This window comes from Felis catus, chromosome X, assembly GCF_018350175.1.
Source record: "Felis catus isolate Fca126 chromosome X, F.catus_Fca126_mat1.0, whole genome shotgun sequence".
NCBI lineage: Eukaryota > Metazoa > Chordata > Mammalia > Carnivora > Felidae > Felis > Felis catus.
Window position 1 is genome coordinate 98,156,253 of NC_058386.1, and position 23,214 is coordinate 98,179,466.

At 47.3% G+C, this 23,214-nt stretch overlaps 1 protein-coding gene across 2 annotated transcripts in view; it reads right to left on the bottom strand.

Annotated features, from left to right (window-relative positions):
* The window catches only part of TMEM255A (transmembrane protein 255A), a 56,424-nt gene extending 38,112 nt beyond the window's left edge, over positions 1-18,312 (bottom strand). The window contains exons 1-3 of one of the 2 annotated variants that reach the window (XM_004000841.4): positions 18,118-18,312; positions 11,358-11,500; positions 1,390-1,452 (exon numbers count right to left, since the gene is read on the bottom strand). In XM_004000841.4, the coding sequence (XP_004000890.1) occupies positions 1,390-1,452; positions 11,358-11,500; positions 18,118-18,175 (264 nt within the window). In that variant the 5' untranslated portion in view covers positions 18,176-18,312. The remainder of the gene's footprint in view (positions 1-1,389; positions 1,453-11,357; positions 11,501-18,117) is intronic. The other variant, XM_004000842.4, reaches the window with a different exon arrangement.
* Between the last annotated feature and the right edge of the window lie 4,902 nt (positions 18,313-23,214).

Consider the following 23,214-nt stretch of genomic DNA (forward strand, 5'->3'; position numbering starts at 1 on the left):
CATGTTATATGATGAGCATATATGCATATGTATATGCATATATATGTATATGAGTGTATATATAAATGTTATATCATGTTATATGATCATGTTAAATGACAAGTTTTCCTAATAATTCGTCTTCCACTACAAGGGTGATACTACAACCCAATGCGGGGGAAGGTGCTTACAGGGGCAGGAGCAGGCGCTGCCTAAGCCTACCGTCTGCCTGTGTTGACCCTCAGAACTAGATGGAATCAGTGTTTTGCTTTCTTCGGGTGTTTGGGGGCAAAGAGGGGGGAAATAGCATGGCATTAAACTGCTCTCCCGGGCAAAATCAAATCAAAGTCAAGGCCACCCTAAGGTTCTCCCTCCTCTACAGGCCAGGAGGAAATACTCATCTCCTTCAGGAGTTGTTCAGAAGCCTCTCCCCATAAATCTCACTTCACAGAGCTACAGAGAATTGGTAAATAATGGATGAACGATGTCATGAAATTGGCATTATCAGCTATGCTATGATCAGCTCTACAATTAAAACTCTCCCGTTATTTTGAATAATGTAAGCCCCAAGTGCAAACACAACTGGCAAGGGAGGCGGGGAGTCCAGGTGAAATGGAAGAAGAGAACTATGAGCTCTCCCTTGAGGGCGATTCATATGAGAACATATGGTTAGAGTTCTCTGTCCCTGGAGCTATGACGTTATCTGATTAAACTTGCTGTTAAATAGACCCCATTATCAAAGTCTAGATGCCACAGAGTCTTGTACTAGGGGAGCCTAATCAGTCCATCATCTGACCACTCACCAGGCATCTTGATTTACAAGCCAATAAAACTACAATATGCTTGCAATTCGGTCCATACCAGGAAACCCAACAGCTTGCCCTTGCGGCCCCTGTTAGGACATAGAACTTTCTAAGTTTTACCTCCTGTTACATGTTCCTTCTTCTTTTGAACATTACAACACACTTAGCTTTGAAGTATGAGTCGTGGGAATACTTTAGGTTGGCTTCATAATTTTGTCTTTTGTGTGCCCCAAGTGTGACTTGTCCTCTTGATCTAAGTCTCCTAGATTGTAATACCCTAAAAGGCAGGAGCCCTCTGCAAAAACCTTCCCCAAAGGTTATGCATCTGAGAGGGAGGAGGAGAGCAAAGGGCAAGATCCAAAATATTCTATCTCTTTCACTTAAGGAGACCAACTAGGGCACTGAGGGAGCATTGGGCAAGATGAGAACAAGTCCCATACCACAGGGTCACTTTCGAACAAGTTCCCCGGAGGCGGAGGAGAAAAGGCAAAGGAGCAGTTACTTTTGTGGCCCAATGTGGGCAACCTTAAGAAGTGTGTTATTTAATTCATAAATATATTCAGCTTTTTCAGACAAAGAGTGTAATTCTATAGCGATGCAGACTTACCATCTGCCGTTTGTTCTCGACAAGGTTTGATCCGATGATTCCAAGGAATGATCCAAAGCCGAGCTGCAAAACAAGATGGCAAACATAGCATGTGGGAAGGTGGCCAGCCTGGCCACACAATCGTTGCAGCTCCTGGATATGATTCAGGACAACGGAAAAGAACTGGGGTATAGATGCTAAAGCCACATGCAATTGTTACACAGATACAAGGTGTTCAATAAAAGTGCTTCCCCCACTATTTGCAAATTTTTTCCTCATAGAAATAAATCATACCTAAAAGCTACGAGTAAAGGTCAACTGGAGCGTTTCAGAGCCTGCCTATCTCAATGTCAATATCCATTACCTAGCGCGTGACTGGTGAGTCAGTAAGAGACATGTAACGGTGAAAAGCACACATTATATTCTGATCTGAATCTTTTTTTTTTTTTTTTGAAAAGAGGCCTTCTACTCTGATGCATGGATTACAAAATGAAGATTTGAAATAGTAATTTTCGATGCATCCGGCACACTAATCAAACCCAGGAAGTACTTTAGAAATCAGCAAGCACCTTAACCTAGACTTAAAAAAAAAAACCAACCCTATTTTTTGAAAGCTTGTATTTGTGGCTGACCCACTGCAATTTATGTTAGCACTTATTCACCTCTTCTTCCATCTCTGCTTCATTTATGGACAGAAAGCATTCATTAGAGGGTGAACAGAAATGGCAGCGTAAAACCCTGCGAAACAATTTCCCTGTCTAAGTGGATAGGATGATGGCTCAGTGTAGCGGGTCCCACTTTCCTCTCACTTCTGCCATTAGCGGACTGAGGTGGCCCGTCTCAGCTGAACACGATCACTAACGAAGGCCGCCGATAGGGGTAAAAACGGAAGAAGTAAAGAGTGGTGAGCATGGGCCAATAAATCTTAACACAAGCTCAGCAATGTAGTTGCGAGTCTCTTAACCTCACTAATGGTCCCGGTTTCCATCTGCAGCCTTACCATGGCTAACAGGGGCATCTATTTCAGTCTGAGGCCCCCCCAAGCCTTACACCTGTGGTTGGAAATCTAATGGCCTGGAGGGCGAGGCAGGAATGTGGTGGGCTGCCTGGGGGGGCTGGGTCGCTGTCTCAGAAACCCAAGGATGAAACGGAATGAAGGGAAGGAATGAATACAAGTTTCCAAGGACTCATTCTTCAGGGCCACTCAGCCAGCAACCCCTCTTGGAAAATAGAAGCCGAAGTGTATGAAGAGTATATCATGTGCCATCCAAGACTCTACTGAGAACATCCTCACTCAACAGGTAAACTATGCCCATCTCCCACCTGTTCTTATTTGTTTGTTTGTTTGTTTGTTTGTTTGTTTAGAGAGGGAGAGAGTGGGGGAGAGGCAGAGAGAGAAACTCTCAAGCAGGCTCCTCATGGTCAGCACAGAGCCCGATGCGGGGCTGGATCTCACAAACCACCGTGAGATCATGACCTGAGCCGAAATCAAGAGTTGGACGCTTAACTGACTGAGCCACCCAGGCGCCCCAACACCTGTTCTTAGTTTAAATGTAATTGAAATGTGTTGTTTTATACAGTATACTGATTAAAACCTGGTTCTCACACCAGCCTGGCTTCCTGCCCCAGCTCTTCCACCTTTGTTTGTGGGATCTTGAACAAACTGATTGGCTTCTCTAAACCTCAGTCTCCGAATCTGGAAAATGGGGACTAGAGTGGTGGCTATCTCGTAGGGCTTTTGCAAGCACAAACCAGGATGATACATTGAAAGAACTTAGCACAGTGCTTGGCACACAGTAAGTACTCAGGAAATATTAATTATTGTTCTAGTGATTATTACCATTAAAAACTTTTTTTAATGTTTATTTATTTTTGAGAAAGAGAGAGAGACAGAGCACGAGCCAGGGAGGCAGAGAGAGGGAGACCTGGAATCCCAAGCAGGCTCCAGGCTCTGAGCTATCAGCACAGAGCCCAACACGGGGCTCCATCTCACGAGCTGTGAGATCATGACCTGAGTCGAAGTTGGACGCTTAACTGACTGAGCCACCCAGGCGCCCCTGATTAGTATCATTTTTGAAGACATTTAGTTTCTGAGCAACTCTAACCCAATTTGAGCTGGAAAATCTTATCATTGCTTGCTGTATTTCATAACACAGCTTCATGTTTTCTCTTATTCACACCTGCAATATATTCCACAGCTTTTATTTTTTAGGAAGAATTCCATGAATAGTTTGTGTTCATGGCACTCTGGACCACTTGTGGAGACTGTGAGAAAATCAGAGGCAGTCTCTTACATGGAAAATAAGTCCTTTGAGCAGCTTATCAGTTTCCACAGATATTCACTTAATGGTCTCCTGGACCCCAACAGCAGTCTTGACCTTCAGACAGGAAGCAAAAAACCTCGTCATTCCTGGCACTCTCAAATAACTCTGATGGTAGTGGCCAGGAAGAGGTGGGCTGAAGCCTTATGGAATTGACTGGAAAGACAAGGCACTTGGGACCGAAGTCCCAGGTTAGACAGTTACTTTATCCAGTTCCCTACTTTTCTTTCCATTCCATTCTAATCCACTCCGATTCATTCAACTTTCCAATATTCACTAAGCACTTGTGCCAGATAAACAGGATGTGGTCCCTGCCCTCCAGGGGCTCCTAGTCCAGGGAAGGAGAGACAAACTGTGGGTTAAGGACCGCAGGCAACATATAAACATAGTGCTACAGGAGAAGAGAATCATTCATTTTGTATTATATCCTTGGCTCTGCTATTTGTAAACTGTGTGACCTTGGGCTAGTCCCTTAACCACTCTGTGCTTCAGGTACCTCACTTATAAAATGCAAACCATGATGGTAACTACCACACAGGGCTGCTGTGAGGATTAAATGAGATAAAGTATGTAGTGTGACTTCTACTAGGTATATACCCAAAGAAAACAAAAACACTAATTCAAAAAGATACATGCACCCCTCCATTTATTGCAGCATTATTTACAATAGCCAAGATACGGAGGCAATCTAAGTGTCCCCTGATAGACGAAGAGATAAGGGAAGATGTGGTATGTATACGCAGCCATGAAAGGGTGAGATCTTGCCATTTGTGACAACCTGGACGGACCTGGAGGGTGTTATGCTAAGTGAAGTAAGTCAGAGAAAGACAGATACCATATGATTTCATCATATGCAAAATCTGAAAAACAGAACACTTGAATAAACACACAAAAAGCAGGGTCAGACCTATAGATACAGAAAACAAACTGGTGGTTCCCAGAGGGAAGGGGGGGGTGGTGGAGGATGAGCAAAATAGGTGCAGGGGAGTGAGAGACACAGGCTTCCAGTTATGGAATGAATAAATCATGGGAACAAAATGCACAGCATAGGGAATACAGTCAGTAATATTATAATAACGTTGTACGGTGACAGATGGTAGCTATCCTCGTGGTGAGCACAGCACAATGGTTGAATCACTATGTCATACACCTGAAACTAGCCCAGCATTGTGTCAACTATACTCAAATAAAAGAAAACCTTTTTTAACAAAGTACGTGGTGTGACTTGCATGAGGTAGGATGCTAAATAAATGTTAAGTCTAAGATTTCACAGAGGAGGAGACATTTTAACATGGGGTCAAAGATAGGTAGAGATCACCAGGCAGGGAACTACTGTCTTTTGAGTCATGCTGGAAGAATTCACTCACCTGGATGACAGGCTGATGAACTCACCAGTGTTGCAAAAACTACCGTACATTTGAAAAGCATTTTAACTTAAAGCAACATGTGCCCTCCATTTTGGTCACAGTAACGCTAAGGAGTTGGGTGGAGCTGATACGATTCCCATTTGACAGATAAGAAAATGGTGGCCTAGAGAATTGTATGGACTCATCCCCTCTTATAGCAAGTTACTGACAGGGCCAGGAGTCCGCAGGTGCCCTGACCAACAGCTGGTGTTCTTTCAGCCACACTGTGCTGCATTTGTGGTGTGTCAGTAGAATAGTGACTTTCGTCACTTCCCCTCCCTCTCCAGGAAAGAGGTTCCCTGCAAGGATGGAGTGAAAAATCCTATCTGAGGAAGAGCTGAGGGGTTGAAAATAAAAAGGGGAAAATCAACAGAATTTCCTGAAAGTGGGCAGCTACTTCTAATCGACTGTTTACTTTCCTGAGACCCCAGAAAGGTAAGCTCTTTGGCTATCCCTCGAGAACTGCAGGGAATCATGGCAAGTGTAGGCCTTTGGACCTACATCTTGATTCCCCATTACCTGAATAAATAACCAATTTGCTTTGATTTGGCTGCCCTCCACTCATTGAAGGAAAACACAAATCGTTAGACATCAAAGTCAGATTTAACGGCTCTTTTTGGACTGGGCCGATTCCCATTCACTGCACCGAGGCTCAGAAGGATTAGTCATTCAATACATGTTAATTGGACATTACTCTGTGGCAGGCACCGTGCTATATCTGTGATTTGGAGGCCAGAAGTAGGGGCGGGGGATATGATACTACAACCAATGAGACTCACCCTCAAGGAGCTATAATTAGGTAAACTGGTCCACAATTCCTTCCCATAATCCTGAAATCCACAAAGCTCTTAAAAACGAAAGGTTGTTTTTTTTTCGTAACTAACTTGGTGGCAAAACCTTGAACTGATGTGAGATTATTTTACAATCTTTATCCACTTAGTATAAAAACTCAGTTTATTAGAGGAATATGAAAGTGCTTGATTATGGGGTTTTTCTCAACCCCCCTGGGATGTTAGATAATATAATATATGCACTGTATTATCCTTCTAAAATAAAAAAGAAATCTAGGGGCACCTGGATGGCTCAGTCCATTGAGCATCTGACTTCGGCTCAGGTCATGATCTCACGGTTCATGGGTTCGAGCCCCACATCGGGCTCGCTGCTGTCAGCCTGTCAGTGCAAGTCCCGCTTCGGATCCTCTGTCCCCCTCTCTCTGCCCCTCCCTCACTTGTGCTCTCCATCGCCAAAAAATAAATATTAAAAAAAGAGGGGCGCCTGGGTGGCTCAGTCGGCTGAGCATCCGACTTCAGCTCAGGTCATGATCTCTCAGTCTGTGAGTTCGAGCCCCGCGTAGGGCTCTGTGCTGACGGCTCAGAGCCTGGAGCCTGCTTCGGATTCTGTCTCCCCCCCCCACCCCTCCCCTGCTCACGCTCTGTGTCTCTCTGTCTCTCAATAATAAATAAACGTTAAAATTTTTTTAAAAAATATTTTAAAAAAGAAAGAAAGAAATCTAAATTCTCCAACACATCTGGCCCAAGGATTCAGATAAGGGATCGGGGACATGTAAAAACAAAACTAAATGAGAATATGGCCCTACAGATGCCATAAAGCAGGATGTATTTTCCAGGAACCATGAGTAGGAGAAATCTATGGTAAGGAGTTCAAAGATGGCAGACGCCACTGTGGACCCCCGCGGTTGAAAAATGTCCTGCCTTGTCTTTAAGTTGGGATAGAACAGAGCATTTGGATAAACAGAAAGGAAAGGCAGGGAGGACATTCCAGACCGGGGGAACAATGAAAATGACAGCAGCAAGGCAGAAAAATCCAAGTTGCGTTCAGGGCCATGAACTGACAGTTTTGGCAAAAGAGGGGGGAATGGGAGACCAGACCAAAGGCATCTTTGGAGTGCTGTGAATGACAAAACTAAGGAGGGAACAGGGAGCCAATGAAGGTTAGAACTTTACGGCATTGCAAGTCTTACTTAGCAAATCCAGATTCAAGAGCCATCTTTGAAATGTACCTTAGGGGTAGGAACTTTATTTTAGAATGATTTTATATTTTTGAGACATTCTCAACAAGAGGTGGACACATTTCTCCCTAATTCACAATAAACTACAAACTTCTACCATCCAGAGCTCAGTATGTTTCCTTAGCATGCTTTAGTCTAAACTTTGTTGGATTTATCAAGAGTCTTTACATGTGAAGCTGAAGCCACATCTGCCTAAAGAAAGTTTCTGGGCCATTATTTTGAATGATCCCTGCTGTCTCAGTTTCCTACTATCCCACGGTAACTCTGATATAATTTTTCCATTAACTCACACACACACACCCCCACCTTGTGAACGGGGCTGAAACTCCTATTTTTTTTTCTCCTAAAGAAAACCCAGGCTGGCATGGGTCTTAGCAGTACAACAACTGGGGAGAGGGTACAAGAATGAAAGATTTCCATGCTGATCAGGTGGCCAACCCCATCTTGTGGGTTGCTTGGGAAACACATTTAAAGGCTTCATTCTCCCGGATCGAAGGTTAAAGTGTTGCAGACAAGGAGCGCGCTCTCTCCCCTGCCCTTTTCAGCTTTATACAACAAGTGAGCCTCTTGCCTTTTTTAGGCCTCCGGTGTAGAAAGCTCACTGAACTCTTCTGGAATGGAATGTCTGGAACATTCGTGGATGGTAAAAATCCTAAACCAGTTTGTCTTTCTTCATCGGTTTTAAGTTTTTAAAAAAACTGCGCAGTTCCGCTTGGACAGATTAGCACCTTTAAAGATGCATACATGCATGTGTGTCTTAGGATGCTGGCACCACATTCTAGCTCAGATCAAGTAGCTCATGACCTATTATAATGCACCTTGCTGTACAAGGGCACCTCGCTTGGCAAAATGAATATGCCCCAGAAAAGTTTCATGTGAGTTTGAGCTGTACAAATGTAATTATATTTTAAAATGCCCGAGTCTCTATATTTAAGTGAGCTGTATGTATAATAAGCCTTCTTTTAATGTAATAACCGCTCCCTAATTTGTCTGGTTTGAAATTTTGAATTCTCATTTATTGTTAAAGCATTTAACCAGCAGAGCTAACCCCAAAACATCAGAGTTCCAAGTAGCCTGAAATTTTTCACATTGCTATACACTGATCATTTATATTCAGAGTGACCAATTTGCCAGTATGGAATCTTAAAATGTCTGGGTTTAATGCTGAGCATATTTTATTTATTGGGTTTTAGTCCTCCAAGTGGTTGCCGGTTCATTTGAATTAGGCTCCCCTGGGGTATTTAGTAAAATGCAGATTCAATTTGTATTACTTTTCCAATCAAAATTAGCTCATCAAAAGGAAATTCAGGTTCCTGGGCCATACCGAACCTACCAAACCAGAATCTCTGGGGGTAGGGACCTGAGGTCTGCATTTCCCATAGCTTCATCTGGTCATTCTTCTGCACACCGAAGTAGGGAAACCACTGGCTTAGAGTTTATACAGTACCTACCTCTCTAATAACCAAACGGGTCAATGAGCGAAAGCATCCCACTCCCGGATAAATCTGGATTGTCAGGCACACGCTGTTTCAGAGGCCTGAGTCGTCACTGTATTTGTTACAACACGATTTGACCTTTAAACCCAAATGGATTTTTCTGCCTTTCAATCTGCAATCTTCCCCATTCACTTTCTATAATTAAAACCCATTTTAAAGAAACAAATCTACAGGAACTCTAAGAGCACATTTTTAAAGGGTAAACCATGGGGCACACTGTCTGTTAGGGATGGTTCTCCTCTTAACATTTCCATATTAGTTTTTAGTGAAACACACACACACACACACACACACACACACACACACACAGGCACGCACCCCTTCAACTTCCCGAGCTTGCTGAACATCAGGTACTCGAATACCAACAATCATGCGCCCTCCTTCCTTTGTTAATGCATTCCAACCTAGCCACCCACAGGCAGCTATTCTACAGAGCAGGTTCATAGCCACTGTTCTAGAATAGGAGTTCCTACTCTTAAATGACAGGGAAAATACCTTTTCCTCACCCATGGGGAGTCTGACTCTTGGCTTTGAGCATCTGTTCATCCGTCAGAAATATTTTACAAAACGCAGCTACCTGAAGCACACAAAGTCACACAGACCCTATAAATTGCTTTTCCAAGCCACCAAAATGCAATCTTACCTCCCCCTTCCTCCTCGCCCCCCTCGCTTGTGCTTAAAAATAAAACCCAATTCTGCTGACAACTGGTTTTCTTGCCTCACCACAGGAAGTGGACCGGGCGAGTTCTCACATCACACATTTAACAGAGGGCACCAAACGGGTGTCTGTGGGACACCTGCCCTTGGCTGGAGGGAGCCCTGCCTGCCCAAGAGCGGCGAAGGAACTTCCCAGGCAGCCTGTGGGAGGTGGGAGGCATGTCTGGCGCCAGCCAGCTAGGGCTATTGAGGAGGCTGACTGTGGAATCCGTGGCCTAGGCAACCCTCGTCAGGCTTGGTCACTCGCAGCAGCTTGGGCTTGTCAAAGACATCCATCTTTAATCCTTTCCTCTCCCTGACTTCTCTCTCCAACCCCACCTCTTCAAAAAAAGAAAAAAGAAAAACAACAACAACACAAACACATCTGACCTCTTTGCTGTACTAACTGTACATAAAAGAACCATCCTAAACTTCCAAACTTCCTCCCTGTTCTCTACAATCACTTACAATTGACAAGTTACATAATTGATGGTGAAAACATGACCCTACCTCTAGGGTTAGGCTTTTGGGATCAGCAGCCGTGTGTGTGTCGATCCAAATGAGGCTCATGTTTGTTTTTGTTTCTCTTTCCTCTTCTTTTCCCCAGATTTATTGAAGTATAAATGACAAAAGAAATTGTATCTATGTCACGTATACGACATGATGATTTGCTATAAAATGAGGCTTTGTATGTCAAGAGTTCAGTGGTTTCCAGAGCGGATCCCACGCACCCTGGTGATGGATACAACAATCCACTGATGTACACTAAGAAACTATTCGAACTCTTATTTCCTATTTATTGTTTATCTAAACTAGTAAGAGAAATTAAGCGGGACAAATATTCAATAAACAGACTGTCACTGGCGCCCTCCCCCGGTGTGAATGTCAGATAACAAGGTCAGCCCGTCTTGCAGGGAGGAAAAGGCAAGATCCCAGCAGCAACCAGTTGATGGCGGGGCTTTTGACGTGTGCCCGGATTGCATTATCTAGCTTTAACTAAACTGGTCCCTATCAAATGGACAGGTGGTTTGGAAAGGCTCCTGCTGAGAAACCGCAAATTGAAGATGACCCTAATAATGTAAGTAAGCAGAAGCGAGCCACAAGAAAACGGCACAGTTGACACTTGTCTCGGGATGAGCTTTTTGTCAGCCACGCAGTGGGATCGACATTAAAAAAACAATGACGCCACGCTGTATGGTGACAGACGGCAGCTACGCTTGCGGTGAGCACAGCATAACATGGAGAGATGTGGACTCACCATGTCGTACACCAGAAAGTAGTGTGATATTGTGTGTCGACTCTACCCCAATTTGAAAATTTCCAAAAATGATGCCCACGGTACCCTAATTGTCCCTGATAAGTCAGCCAAAACTGTTCAAAATGATCTAGCGGGCTACTGGAAATAAGGGTTCATAGCCACTACCTTTAATGACCGACTTCATGCGAAGTGTATGTCATTCTTTGAAGTTAGCATGAGGATAATAAAAGTTATTTCTTTTGAATGTAATTCTTGAATTTCCATGTCTGTATGTTTTAGGAACATGTATAAAACCTGTAAATGGATAAATATACCTATCTTAGAAGTAAATGTTCCACATGTGTTTCCTGATAGGAATGCAGGCTCACTTTGGAGGTCAGCGCTGAGGGTCAGAGTGTCAAGCCGTCGTCAGGTTTCAGGTAGGGTCAGGTGACGCCTGTTATACGTGGGAAAGCAGGTGCCCAGAGAGAAAGGGACCTTAGCCTAAAGCTAACCCTGCTGGTTGGTGACACCTCGTAGACCAGAAAACCACGGGCCTAAAGGGCGAGGTGACTTCCTCAGCAGCACACTGCTAATTAGGGACACAGCTGGGATTCCTCTGACTCTCAGTCCAGTGCTCTTCTTAACGGGCCCAGAGTTTCCTCTCTGTACACATACAGAGAAATATACAGGAGGAAACCTGAGCAAACCCTGGAAACTCAGACAGTCAAAAACCCTCCGAGTAGAACCCGAAAGACCGCAGCCAGCAAGCCCCTGAGACCTACCTAGGCCTTTTATACTTACAATAACTCCCGGGTAATAACCTCCGACGGTCACATTCTGGGTCCTGGTGGTTGCGGCAAGGCCCACCGTGAGAATCAACACCGACACAATAAGCAGAGTCACGGTGACATAGATGGAGTTTCGTTTCCTTCGATTGAAGGCTCCTGAAAGCACACAGAGAAACTGAAGTGGTTCATTTTGGCCGGAGAAGGGCACGGACTTAAAGGGAAAAATCACTGGAAGGTCTTCCTTTCCTACCCCAACTGGTAGCTGGGGTTATCTCTGGGGAGGGGAATTATGGGGAAGGGATGGAGCTTCCGGTATTTTGCAATCATCAGGTGCCACGTTTACAAGAAGAAAAAAAAAATATATATATATACATATATATATATATATATATATATATATATCCGGTTTGAAAATGAACAGACGGCATCTTAGCAGTTACATTAAAAAAAAAAAACCCCACAACAAATTTTGTGCTTTTGCCATTCCATGAAAGATGTGTCGTACCCACTTAGTCGAGTGTTTTTTAAGGCCAAATTACAAGGCCTATGATAAATGGGAAGTGTACGCATGGAGGCATTAAATGAAAATATTTTAAAGCCAAAATGCAACTAAGAAGGGTTATTTTTTATAAGCCGGAGATATGAAATTTCATTTTCAGTGTAAATATCACAACCAAGCCAGGTACTGGGATTCTTTTTTTCACTTATTTCTGACATTTGCCACCTCGCGTATAAACTTTAAAATGGTGTGTTGGCAAGATTTGTCACATAACAAATGTGTGTAATAAAGTAAGTGTTTGGAGGCCATTAGTCCACAAAGATATGTATCGGGGGAGGTAGATGGGGAAGATTATAACTTACACACAGTTAGGCCTATGTGAGGGTGACATAAATATTATAAATGACAAGAAACCCGTTCTCCTACTCAATGCTTATCAGACACGATAGCGCAAACCAATATTTTTTTTTTTTTTCCGAAAACAGGCTTATTAAGTCAGATAGAAAAATGGTATCGAGACTCGCTTTTGAATATAATTTTTTGGGAAAGGAATCGAGCACCGCTCCGCGCGCCGCCCTTGTTTCCCCAGCGAGGGGAAGGGACTCCCCACGGGGACCACCGGGGATGAGTTCTCACCTCTGCGCTCCGGGAAACCAAGCAAGTGGGGGGAATGGTAGGGGCGTCCAGTTCTCTAGTGAGACGGATGAAGCGGCGGGGAGCCTTACGATGGGGGTCACCCACCCATGTGGCTTGGCTGGCGTTTAGGGGCCCAAAGAGGCCCCCAGAAGCCGCTCCCAGGACCCCACCGTCCCGGGAGGCCTCACTTCGGCCTCAGGGCAGCAGCCGCCTCTGAAGCCGCCCAGACCGCACCACTGGGAGGGAGAGGAGCGGGGACGAAGGACGGGGGAGGGAGGCGAGACAAGCAGCGAGACCCCGAGGCCAGGAGGGCAGAGGGCAGGGCTGCGGCCGGGCCCGCGCAGCCCCCAGCAGATCCGCCCTCCCGGGTGGACGGAGCGCGCCACCCCGGGTTCGCGCCACCGTCCATCTTGTCTTCCCCGGGGCCGTCCCCGCCGAGGGCTCCAAGGGAGGTGGGAGGGGCCGGCGGTCTCCCCTGACGTCAGCCTGGAAAGTGAGCGACGTGACTCATCAGGGTCATTTCTAATGCGATCCCGCTCTAAGACACATTGCAATGTAGAAGGGCTGGAGCGCTTGTAGGCACCCCGATCTCGCCCTGGGAGGCGAGGCAGGGAGACTTGGGAGATGAAGGCTCCTCTCCAGTGGGGCCCGAGTCCAGCCTCCACGGGGAAGAGCATGAAGGACCACTGGGGACACCTGTGACATCAGGGCCCTTCGTGAGAGAGGGCTATTTGGGATGCAAATGGCGGGCTGACTGGTGGAAACACCGAGAGCAGAGCTGCGGACTGCGGGGGGTGGGGGGGTGGGGGTGAGGGGGGCAGGATTTATTTTCTGTTCGCCCGGAGGTTAGTTAGCCTCCGTCTGGATCTCGAGGGGTTCCTTTAAATGAGTGTCTAAACCAGGGTCCTTGAGTCTGTTTGTTGATAGATGCTTCCCGGTGAACAGAGGGGCTCTAACATAAACCTACCTACCTCGCCTTCCATTCTGTCTGCCTTCTTGTCGCTCAGCCCATCTGAGCCCTCCCCTGCCTCAAATTAGCAAAACACAGTGAGGAAACATCTGGAGCCGCCAGGGGTATCTTTGTGACGCACGAAAAGTGTCTCAACACCTCACACAGAAAACATATAACTTTAGAGACTAAATTGAGGGAGTGTGTGTATGGTCTTTCTAATTTTTTTGGTATCACTCGCCTGCCCACTCCTTCCCTGCCAAGTGGCTTTAAATCCTATTCACAGCTCTTGGGTCTCCTTTGCAAATATCACTCTAGCTCTTAAAAGCACAGGAGCCAGGTCAGAAAAGTGACTCAGCAAACCACATGGTGTCATTTGAAAATCTATTTTTTTTTTTCTCCTGCTTGAGAACCTGAATTGAAAATCCAGTCGGTTGAGAAACCCAGGCAAAGATCCTACAGATTTCCAGGGGCCTTGCCTCCAAATAGGATTTGTTTTGAAAAGTCCCATGAAAACTCTCTCATCACTAGGTTGAATATCTATTCTCTGTCCCCCCCCCCAAGTCACTCCCTACTTTACACTATAAGGACTATAATTGTGGAAGATGAAATTATTTCTAGTTGTACTTGGGGAGTTGACCATCATAAGGAACTGCGGGGTGAATGCTTTTGAAAAGTGAAGGGTCACCTCTCCTTTTATCTTTAGTGTCAATTTGACTTAAAAGTCACATCTGCTTAGAGCAGATGAGCGTTCTCTGAACGTGTGGTCCAGGCTACTAAAGGTAAACTGTTTCCGTTTAGGACATGTTCCTGGTGGTTGTTTCATTTTAGAAGGAAGCCCTATTCTTATTAGGGTACAGTTTTGGGGCCTGCCCTAGATGTTCCCGCGAACACAGGAACATCTGATTCCGACTTTGTTTAGTTAATCAACATATCAAAAAACTTCGGATACCAGGAGGTACTTAAATAAAGCAGGAGGTACCAGAAAACAGTGCCTATCGTAGTGGTTGATACTTAGAGAGCAGTCAATACTTGTTGAATGAACCAGAGGCAACATATCAGAATGTCTTCCCTTCTAATCAAAAAGGCATGCGGGGAATTGTGTGAATAAATACAAGCTGTGTTCATAGGATTGATTTTTTAAATTAGGGTATACCTGATGGGTCCCCAGAGCTAAAAGCCTCTGGTCAACTAATGTCACAAAACCCCAATGTCTCTCACTAGCCCGACGACTTGGCGCCCAGTAGATTTCTGTTTGAACAACGACAACCACCCCTGCAACCAAGAGCAGTGGGAGAGTCTGAAATCCCGTCATGGGCATTGCCTGCCCCCCTTCCGCCCCCAGCAGCTTCCCTGCAGAGCTACTGCGGCCCTCCCTCTCTGCAGTGCCCCACCTCCACCCCAGATTCGTGACGACCAGGATACTCAGCTCTAGAAGCGCCCAATTATTTGCTGCCTCCACCTTTCCAGATACAGCCTGGTTTCCCCCCGGTCAGATCCCCCACCTGCACTGCGGTCTTTGAATCTGAGTCCCTCCCTTCCCCTAAAACCTGCTCAAAACTAACCTCCTCCAAAAGTTTTCTTACCAAGCTCACTCTATTCTAATCGCTCATTATTTCATGTCCCTGAATTCCTGTATACCTTACTCAATACATATATCAATGGTAAATTGATTACCCTTGTAAATTGGGGGTCTGGCACACAAGTCATATGATAAATCCAGGTCCAAGATGGTGTATATGACAGGAACGAAGATGTGGGTTGCCAGAAGGTGGGATGATTGTCTCTGCTTACTCCTGTTTTACCTGTACGAGCTCTTGATGACCCCCTTGATTACAGGGTGTGTAATCGCTATCGGCGTGCAGCAAGGACAGGGGCCCAGTAGCCTGTCCTATACACCATGTTGTTGATGACTGGCTAATTTGGAGGGCTCATCTTTTGAACCAGTTAGGATTTGCTTACCTGAGTCAGCTTTGCCACACAGGGAGGGTCCCAGGAAGTCCCAGCCTTGCACATCGGTGGAAACAGGTGCCTGCCCACGCAAGAGCCTCAAGGCCGTCAATCTCTCAATCATTTTCTTAAGGGTGCTGATATCCTGCGTCCCCCCCCCCCCGCCCCCACCCCGCCTCTGGCAGTTCTTTGATCAGAGATGTCCCAGGTCACTGGTGAATTACAAATGTGTTATTTGGGAGAGGAGTGCCCGCTGTAGTAGAGGTGCCTTAGCGCCTGGGGGCGGTGTTGCCAAAAAGGAGAAGGGGGTTTGCTGGAAGGGGATGCAGGGGCGCGGGAGTCAAATTACCATCTTCATATTGCCAAGCGCCTGCTCTGCTCCAAGCCTTGTACTAACCGTTCATCCCCAGGCAGCCAGCAAACGTTCATGCAGGCACCTTGGTGCAGTGTGTGTCTTAAATTTTACTGTTTGGGCTGCAGTTGTGTCTTGCCTGCAGAGGGAATCCCCTCAGAAATGCTGCCCCTTGGGGGCTGAAACACAACCCCCCCCACTTCCACCCCCCCACCCCCCATGCAAGGGAAGGTGGCGTTGCCAGAGTTGAGTTAAGTGGGAGTAGCTCCTAAATAGCCTAGACGCTGATTCAGGCCTGGGTTGTGCGGGACCCGAGCCAGGGAACTCCGGGGAGACTCCCCTGTCCAAACTGGAAATCCAGGGTTACCACTCGACTCAGGAATTTGCTAGTGCCTGGGTCTGCAGACTTTACAAAGCGGGATGCGTGGAGCAGGCTCGCGCGTCTATGAGGGATCTAGGATTCTTTTCCCCGCAGTGTAGAGTCTGGGCTGGGAGAAGCCCACTCAGCTTCTTGTTGCGCAGACCTTTCGGGAAACGCCAAGATTGGCTGAGGGCCCCCGGGAGCCCAAGAAAGAACTCTCTTCATCTTGTTTCCCAGCCCACAGAGCCATGTGCCAAGTAGCAACGTTTTAAGCCCCGGGCCCCTAACCTGCCCACTCCCCCACTGGCAGACGGCCAGACGCGGGGGCGGGCTTTGCAGGTGGTTGTGGCCCACTGCGGGAATGGGCGCTGCGGGCCCTCGCACTCTTCCACCCGGCCCTCCCTGGCGCAACAGTCTGGCGTCGGGGAGCCAGGGGCTGCGCTGGCGCCACAGCTGGCCAAGGTGAGGAGTGCATTCTGTGTGCCTGTGTGCGCGTGCGTGCGTGTGTGTGTGCGTGTGTGTGCGTGTGTGTGTGTGTGTGTCGTGTTAGAAAGACAGCTGGGGGGAGTCTGGTACTGCTGGGTTCTGGATTCGGACCCAAGTCCTTGGCCTCATTTGGACCACGTTGCAAATGACTACACCCTTAAAAATAAAAAAGAGCAAATTCTCATACTGCATATGCAAAACCATTGAAAATACGAATCTTCTCACCATCTAGGAGATGACACTTTCTGGGGTCCCTCCGGTGAACGAATTCTGTGGAGACCGGGCCTTCTGCAGGCAGTAAGGAGCTCACACAGGGGGTTCAACCCTCTCCCCGCCCCCTCCTTTTGAGATGTTCCCGCAAATTCATCGGAGAAGACCTGAGCAGATTGGATGGCAGGAATTCGGGACGGAGGAAATTTGCAGAATGTAAAGTATGTTGGCAAGAGATAATTCGATTATGTTAAAGTGTACCCGAGGCGAATTTTAAGATTAGGTGGGATCATGGTTTGACAATCTCCTCCCGTTCTCCTGGGCTCCAAATTAATTTCTCCGCCCAGTGAAATCATAGGGCTTGGGAAGGTGCCTAACAGCTGAGGGGGACTGGGTTTGTGTTTTGCTTGTAACTACCAAAAAGCAGCTTCGAGGGGCAGCCAAGTTGGTGCCTGATTTGATGAGCTGTCCCCCAGGTTTGATGAGGAAAAGTGTTGAACCAAATCAGGCTAGTGGGTCTCCCCCCCTCCACTCCACCCCGAGAGGGAAAGCGCTACTTCAGAAGATGCGCGGGCTCGCGCTCGCTCTTTCTTTCTCGCGCTCTCACTCGTCTCTCCCCCCCCCCCCAACCTCTTTTTTCACACTCACGCACATTCCGTGCATTTGGAGCAGAACAGGAATCAAATTCAAGGAATGTTGATCCTGCCGCTGCAGACTGCAGGGCTGGGCTGTCTTGAGTGATTCCTTAGGAATTCCCCTCCCGCGAACCCCCCTCCACCCCCCCCGCCCATCCCCCAGGGTTGCGCAAACCCCCCCACCAGCGAGGTGCAAGTCTGCCCCCACCACCACCACTGCAGCTCTGAATTTCTGGGCAGCTTCGACAGAGTTGGGAGGGGGCGAGGACTCTGCTTCTCCTAATTGTCGTTAGTCGTGAGCTCTTAGAAGTGACGGGGACTTTGCAAAGAGGGAGCGTCGAATGGAAAGCGAGGGCGCAGGTTGCAGGGAAGTGTTTGGATCTCCAGACAGCTGGAATTTACCACCAGCTGCAAGTCTGTCGGCGCCCGCACACAAACACGCACACACCCGCACTCCGGGGCAGGGATACTCCGACGCAAGCTTGGCGCTCCAGTCTCCGCGCGTCGCCCCCGCCCCCGCTGGGCCGCTCCCCTGGGGCTCTGGTCGGCGACCCAGACGCAGGGGAGCTCGGACCCCCTACCTGGCCCCGCTTCCCGCTCCCCGGCTCTCCGGGGCGGCCGGGGCGCTTGTGGTCCAGAGGGCAGCGCACTCACCCCAAGCTGCCGCCGCCCCTAGGAAGGGCGGCTGGACTTACCCATGGAATCGGGCAGGGACATGTCGCTGGACCGCTGCTGAGTCAGGGACTGATGCATGGTGAAAGCTGCCCTGTGGCCCCGGCCCCCGAAGCTGCTTCACGCGCCCCCGGCTCAGGGCGCCCCGCAGAGCATCCTACTCCGCGGCTGCCGCTCCCCGTCCCTCCAGAGAGCAGAGAGAGACTGCCTCTGGTTGCGAGCTGCAGCCCAAGTGCCGCCTCCCCCTCCCTTCCCCTCTTCTCCCTCCCTCCTCTTCTGCCTCCCTCTGCTCCGGGAGGCAGCAGCATTGGCGGTCCGAGCGGCGGCGTGCGCTTGCGCAAGACCCCCCCACCCCTCCCCCTCGGCCCCCCCATCCTAGTTATCCACCTCCCAGCCTCCCAAGCCAGACAGGGAGCCGTTTTAGCCCCTTGGGGCCAGGGCTGCGCAGAGAAAGAGGGGGAGGCTACAGCCTGGGGCCAACCGGCCTTCTCTGTAGTTTGGAGAGAGGGTCTTGGGCAAGCATCCTGTTCTAGGATTTATAACTGGGGAGGGGGCAGAGTCAGAGGTTCAGGGCTGATGAATACACACACACACACACACACACACACACACACATTCACGCACGCGCGCACGCACACACACACATTTGTGCAGGTTTGGTCTTAGTGCTTCCAGAATGACATAATGGAGCTGGAGATGATCCAGAGAAGGGCCACTCTACAATCAAGGGGATGGGGGAGGGTAGAGGGGGCTGCCATATGAAGATAGATTAAACAAACGCAGACTCTTTAGTCTAGAAAGATGAAGGCTGGGAAGGGATGTGACCAGCGTGTATAAAATTATGCAGAGATGGAGAGAGGGAACACAGCCTTATTCACCAGATCTGAGAATTCTAGAACCAACAGCCCCCTAAGAGCTAGAAGGAGTTGCAGCTAAAGCAAATATGACTCGGCATCAGCACCACCCCGGTTTGTGCTTCTGGTCAAGATGCTTTTATGTCGATGATCTCATTTTCTCATCACAAGAGCCATGCAAGGCAGGAAGAGGAAGTATCAATACTCCCATTCTACAGATGAAGAAACTGCATCTCCGAGAAGGGATGAACACTTCCTGCAGCCACTAGGCCAGTAAGTGGCAGAGGTGGGATTTGAACATAGATCTGTTGGACTCCCAGGTTAGTGCTCTTCCTATGGTGGCAGCTGAAAAGAAATATTACTCTATATAGCATATTGGAAACCTAAGTAACTCATTAGCCCTAAGAAGGGCAACAGGATGAAAACACAAGGAACTTTGGAAAGAATGAACAAGCCATGCCTGCCAGAATCCACTGGGGGGGGTTGCTAAGGGAAACTGAGGGTGAAGTGTGAATGGCCCTGATCTTGGAGGACAGCAAAATCCTTCCCAACCAGTCCTTCCAGACCCCACTAGACCCCAGTCACTATGTTGTCAGCCCAGAGGGCGGTTTTGAGGTCTCAAAACAGCAGCAGAACAGAATGAGGCCAGAAAGTGAAGAAGACGGTAACAGTGGCAAGTAGGCCCCCGTGGGTCTGGCCTCTTATGGAATTTATCTGTTTTCCCGTTTGAAGGCATCCATTCTGTCCCCGTGAGAGCTCCCAGGTTCTGATCGCCAGGCCTCCTTCCAACCACCTCCCCTGATGATTGTGACAACACTCTTTCCAGGTCCTCCCACCAAAACAAACAAACAAACAAACAAACAAACAAACAAACAAACAAGTAAAAAACTCTTCCTGAGAGATGGGATGAAGAAGAGAACTTGGTTCTTTCCAGCTCTGGCTTGCTAATCCACTGCGAGGCCTTCTTTCCTTACCCACCAAATGGAACCAAGGGCCCTTGCCCTTTCCCGTCTTCCAAAGGAAGAAAAGACACTTCCTGAAGGTTAAAAAGGAAGCCCTTTGTAAAGAACTTGGGCACCCCAGGGGCCAGGCTGAATGCCGTGTCAGGTATTATTAGCAGCCTTAGGCTATAGATGTGGTTTAGAAATGTGTGAGATATGTCCCAGATAGAGACAAGATGCCCACTGGTGTAGAGGTGTGTGTCTTAGGCATGCTTGGCTTGTGTCAATCTCCATATGCTCCACAAAGGCAGAGAGAGGAGAAGCCCTGTGTTTATACTCTTGCCATGTTTGTCCTCAGTTGTGTTTACTTACCTCTCCCCACCCCCTTCGCTCTAAATATCTCATACGTTACATGTGAAGGTCTCCTGCAACCAGCATTGGTTTCTCAGGAGTACTTCATAACTAACTGATTTTGTTTCTGTGAAAGTAGCCTTGAAGGAAAGAGGGTTTATACGGGCTGGAAAAGACGGCTTTGCACATTCTCTAGAGATTTTGGCTCCCCTATGGCAACCACACAGCTGGAGATCCCTAAAGAAGCCAAGTAGAAACTTGTCACCTTGCTGGTTTCGATGGACAGACTGAGGCCTTTTCACTTTAGTGCACTGCCCATCAATTGACCTTTATCATCAAAGCCAGAAATGAGTGAGGTACCCTTAAGGCGGGGGAGCTTGCTTTATCCACATCTGTATTCCCGAAGCCTGCGTGAAAATTAAAAGCTATTTTAAAAAGTACTAGAGGAGGTAGCTACTTAAAAGAACTTGCACACTGTGTATTTCCTTCATACGGTCTCTTGGGGAACCTTATGGGACTTGGAACACAGCAGGCTCTCAGTCAAGTTAAAGATGACTTTGAGACCAGTAGCAGTGACAATGGCAGCCGCCACAGCTCAGAGAGCAGTAGCGGTCTTGTCCCTGGAGATGGTGTGCTTATTTGGACAGAGGATCTGGGATAAGGGGAGGGACTAGAATGGGAGCTTGGAAAAGAAAAAAAGCAACCCACATTTCAACCAAGCCTGGCACAAAGACCCCCTTTCCGCCAAAAAAGAAAAAGTTTATTTTACTCAGAATGAGCTGGACAATTCAAAAGCAAGAGGCAATTTTGCATGGGCTCCATCCTGATTTTTCTCATGTCAAAACACGTGTAGATTTTATACAGTAATAGGCTCACAGTAAAATTTACCAATAGGAAAGCCACCTAGATGAAGGAACGGGTCTCTCATGGCAGCGAAGGCTACCATAAAACTGCTTGGTTAGCTTCTGATAAACAAGAGATCATTAAAATGGTTTAAAATAAATCCTTTTCACTGCAAGCTTAATCAAGCGTACAGTTGCCCTAGGTTGCAAACTGTTTCATAGCATGAGGAAACGTTTGCCGATGGGGCTGCAGCCTGCTTATTTCCATCTTCTTCAAACCAATGGTGAGAGCGTTCCCCAGGAGCCTTTGGACCACTAGAAAAATACCAGATGGTTCTGTGTCTCTAACACATTTACCCTGGGAATAGCCGTATTACTCTATCACCTCCTTATTTTGATGAGCAGTTTCACTAAATTACTGTAGGGCCTTCCTGATTCCGTATTTGGGAAACGTGAACTAGAGGAGTCACGTGCACACAGCTACATACACATAAATGCATTCGCACATACTTGGAATGGTGGCCACACAAGTATTCACAAATGCACACAGACATAGATACATCCCAGCCATTCTCTCTCCACCCTGATTATCACCACCCACCACTCAGCTCCCACACTTGAGTTGACTAAGGGCAGAGAGAAGCTTCGGAATAATGGAGAACCTCAGAGAGTCCAAACGTCCTTAACTGAGGTTGGAGTTGGACCCACCAGACTACCTTAGGTCAATGCCTAAGGTATTGGCGTTCAGCTGTCTGAATCTTCACTGAGGAGAACCATGGTTGATGTTGTGATTTCGCCCCCGAAGCTTGACCGGTTCCCATCGTCAGCTAGTCATTTTCTTTGGGTACCAAGACAATCACCACAGCACCAGGGAACAACGCTGGTACCTGTATTTACTTTGCCATTGATTTCTTCCTATCCTAGTGACCAAACACAATAGTTACCACACACTAAAAGTGTTTTTCAATACTAGTAAGAACGTTTTGATAACATGATTTTAAATGAATGGAGTAACACTTATTCACCACTCCCTGCTATCAGATCCTTCAGAGGTTTCCAGTTTTTTAACATTTATAAGGAACACAATGAACTAAACATTTGCATTGTTGTTACTGTAGGATATAATGTTATAGCAGAATCATTGGCTCGAAAGTTTCACATATATATTTTCGTTTTTAAAATTTATGTTATTTTTAATTGTTTTATGTTTATTTTTTAAAGTTTATTTATTTATTTTGAGAGAGACAATGAGCGATCAGGGGAGAGCCAGAGAGAGAGGGAGACAGATTGTCTGAAGCAGGCTCTGTGTTGACAGCAGAGGGCCCGACACCGGGCTTGAACTCACAAACCTCGAGATCATGACCTGAACCGAAGTCAGATGCTTACCCAACTGAGCCACCCAGATGCTCCTAATGTTTACTTATTTATTTTGGGAGAGAGAGAGAGACAGAGCAAGTGCGTGCGAGTGAGTGGGAGTGGGGGGGGAGGGGCAGAGAGAAAGAGAGAGGAGAGAGAATCCCAAGCAGGCTCTGCACTGTCGGTGCAGAGCTCTACATGGGGCTCAATCCCACCACCCTGGGATCACAACCTGAACCTAAATCAAGAGTCAGATGCTCAACCGACTGAGCCACCCAGGCGCTCCTTTTAATTTTTTTCACATATATATTTCCTAACAAAACATTTTTAGCACCATGCATACAGTAAGATACACAGGTATTAAGTACACATAGCAATAAATTTTCACATACATACTCTTGTAGCCCCCACCCAGATCAAGATGATGAACCTTTCCAACATCCTGGATGGCTCCCTTGAACCTGCTCTTGGCCAATAACCCTCCTAGAAGCAACCACTATCCTGATTTTTATCATCAAGTCTGAATATTCTTCAGGCTTTTAATACATAGGGCCAAATCGTCCTCCAAAGTATTTGTAGCAAAGTCCCTTCCCAATATCAGCACATGCCTGGATCCTCACACTCTCTCGGCTTTACCTTGCAAAGGAGATGTTTTAGCACTTGAGACACACCCGGTTACAGCCCATTAGGGGAAGGACCAGTCAGGAAGCGGGATCGGAGGTCAGCTGGGCACTAGGCATCTGGTGAGAACCACAGATCTAGGAGCCAGAGGCTGA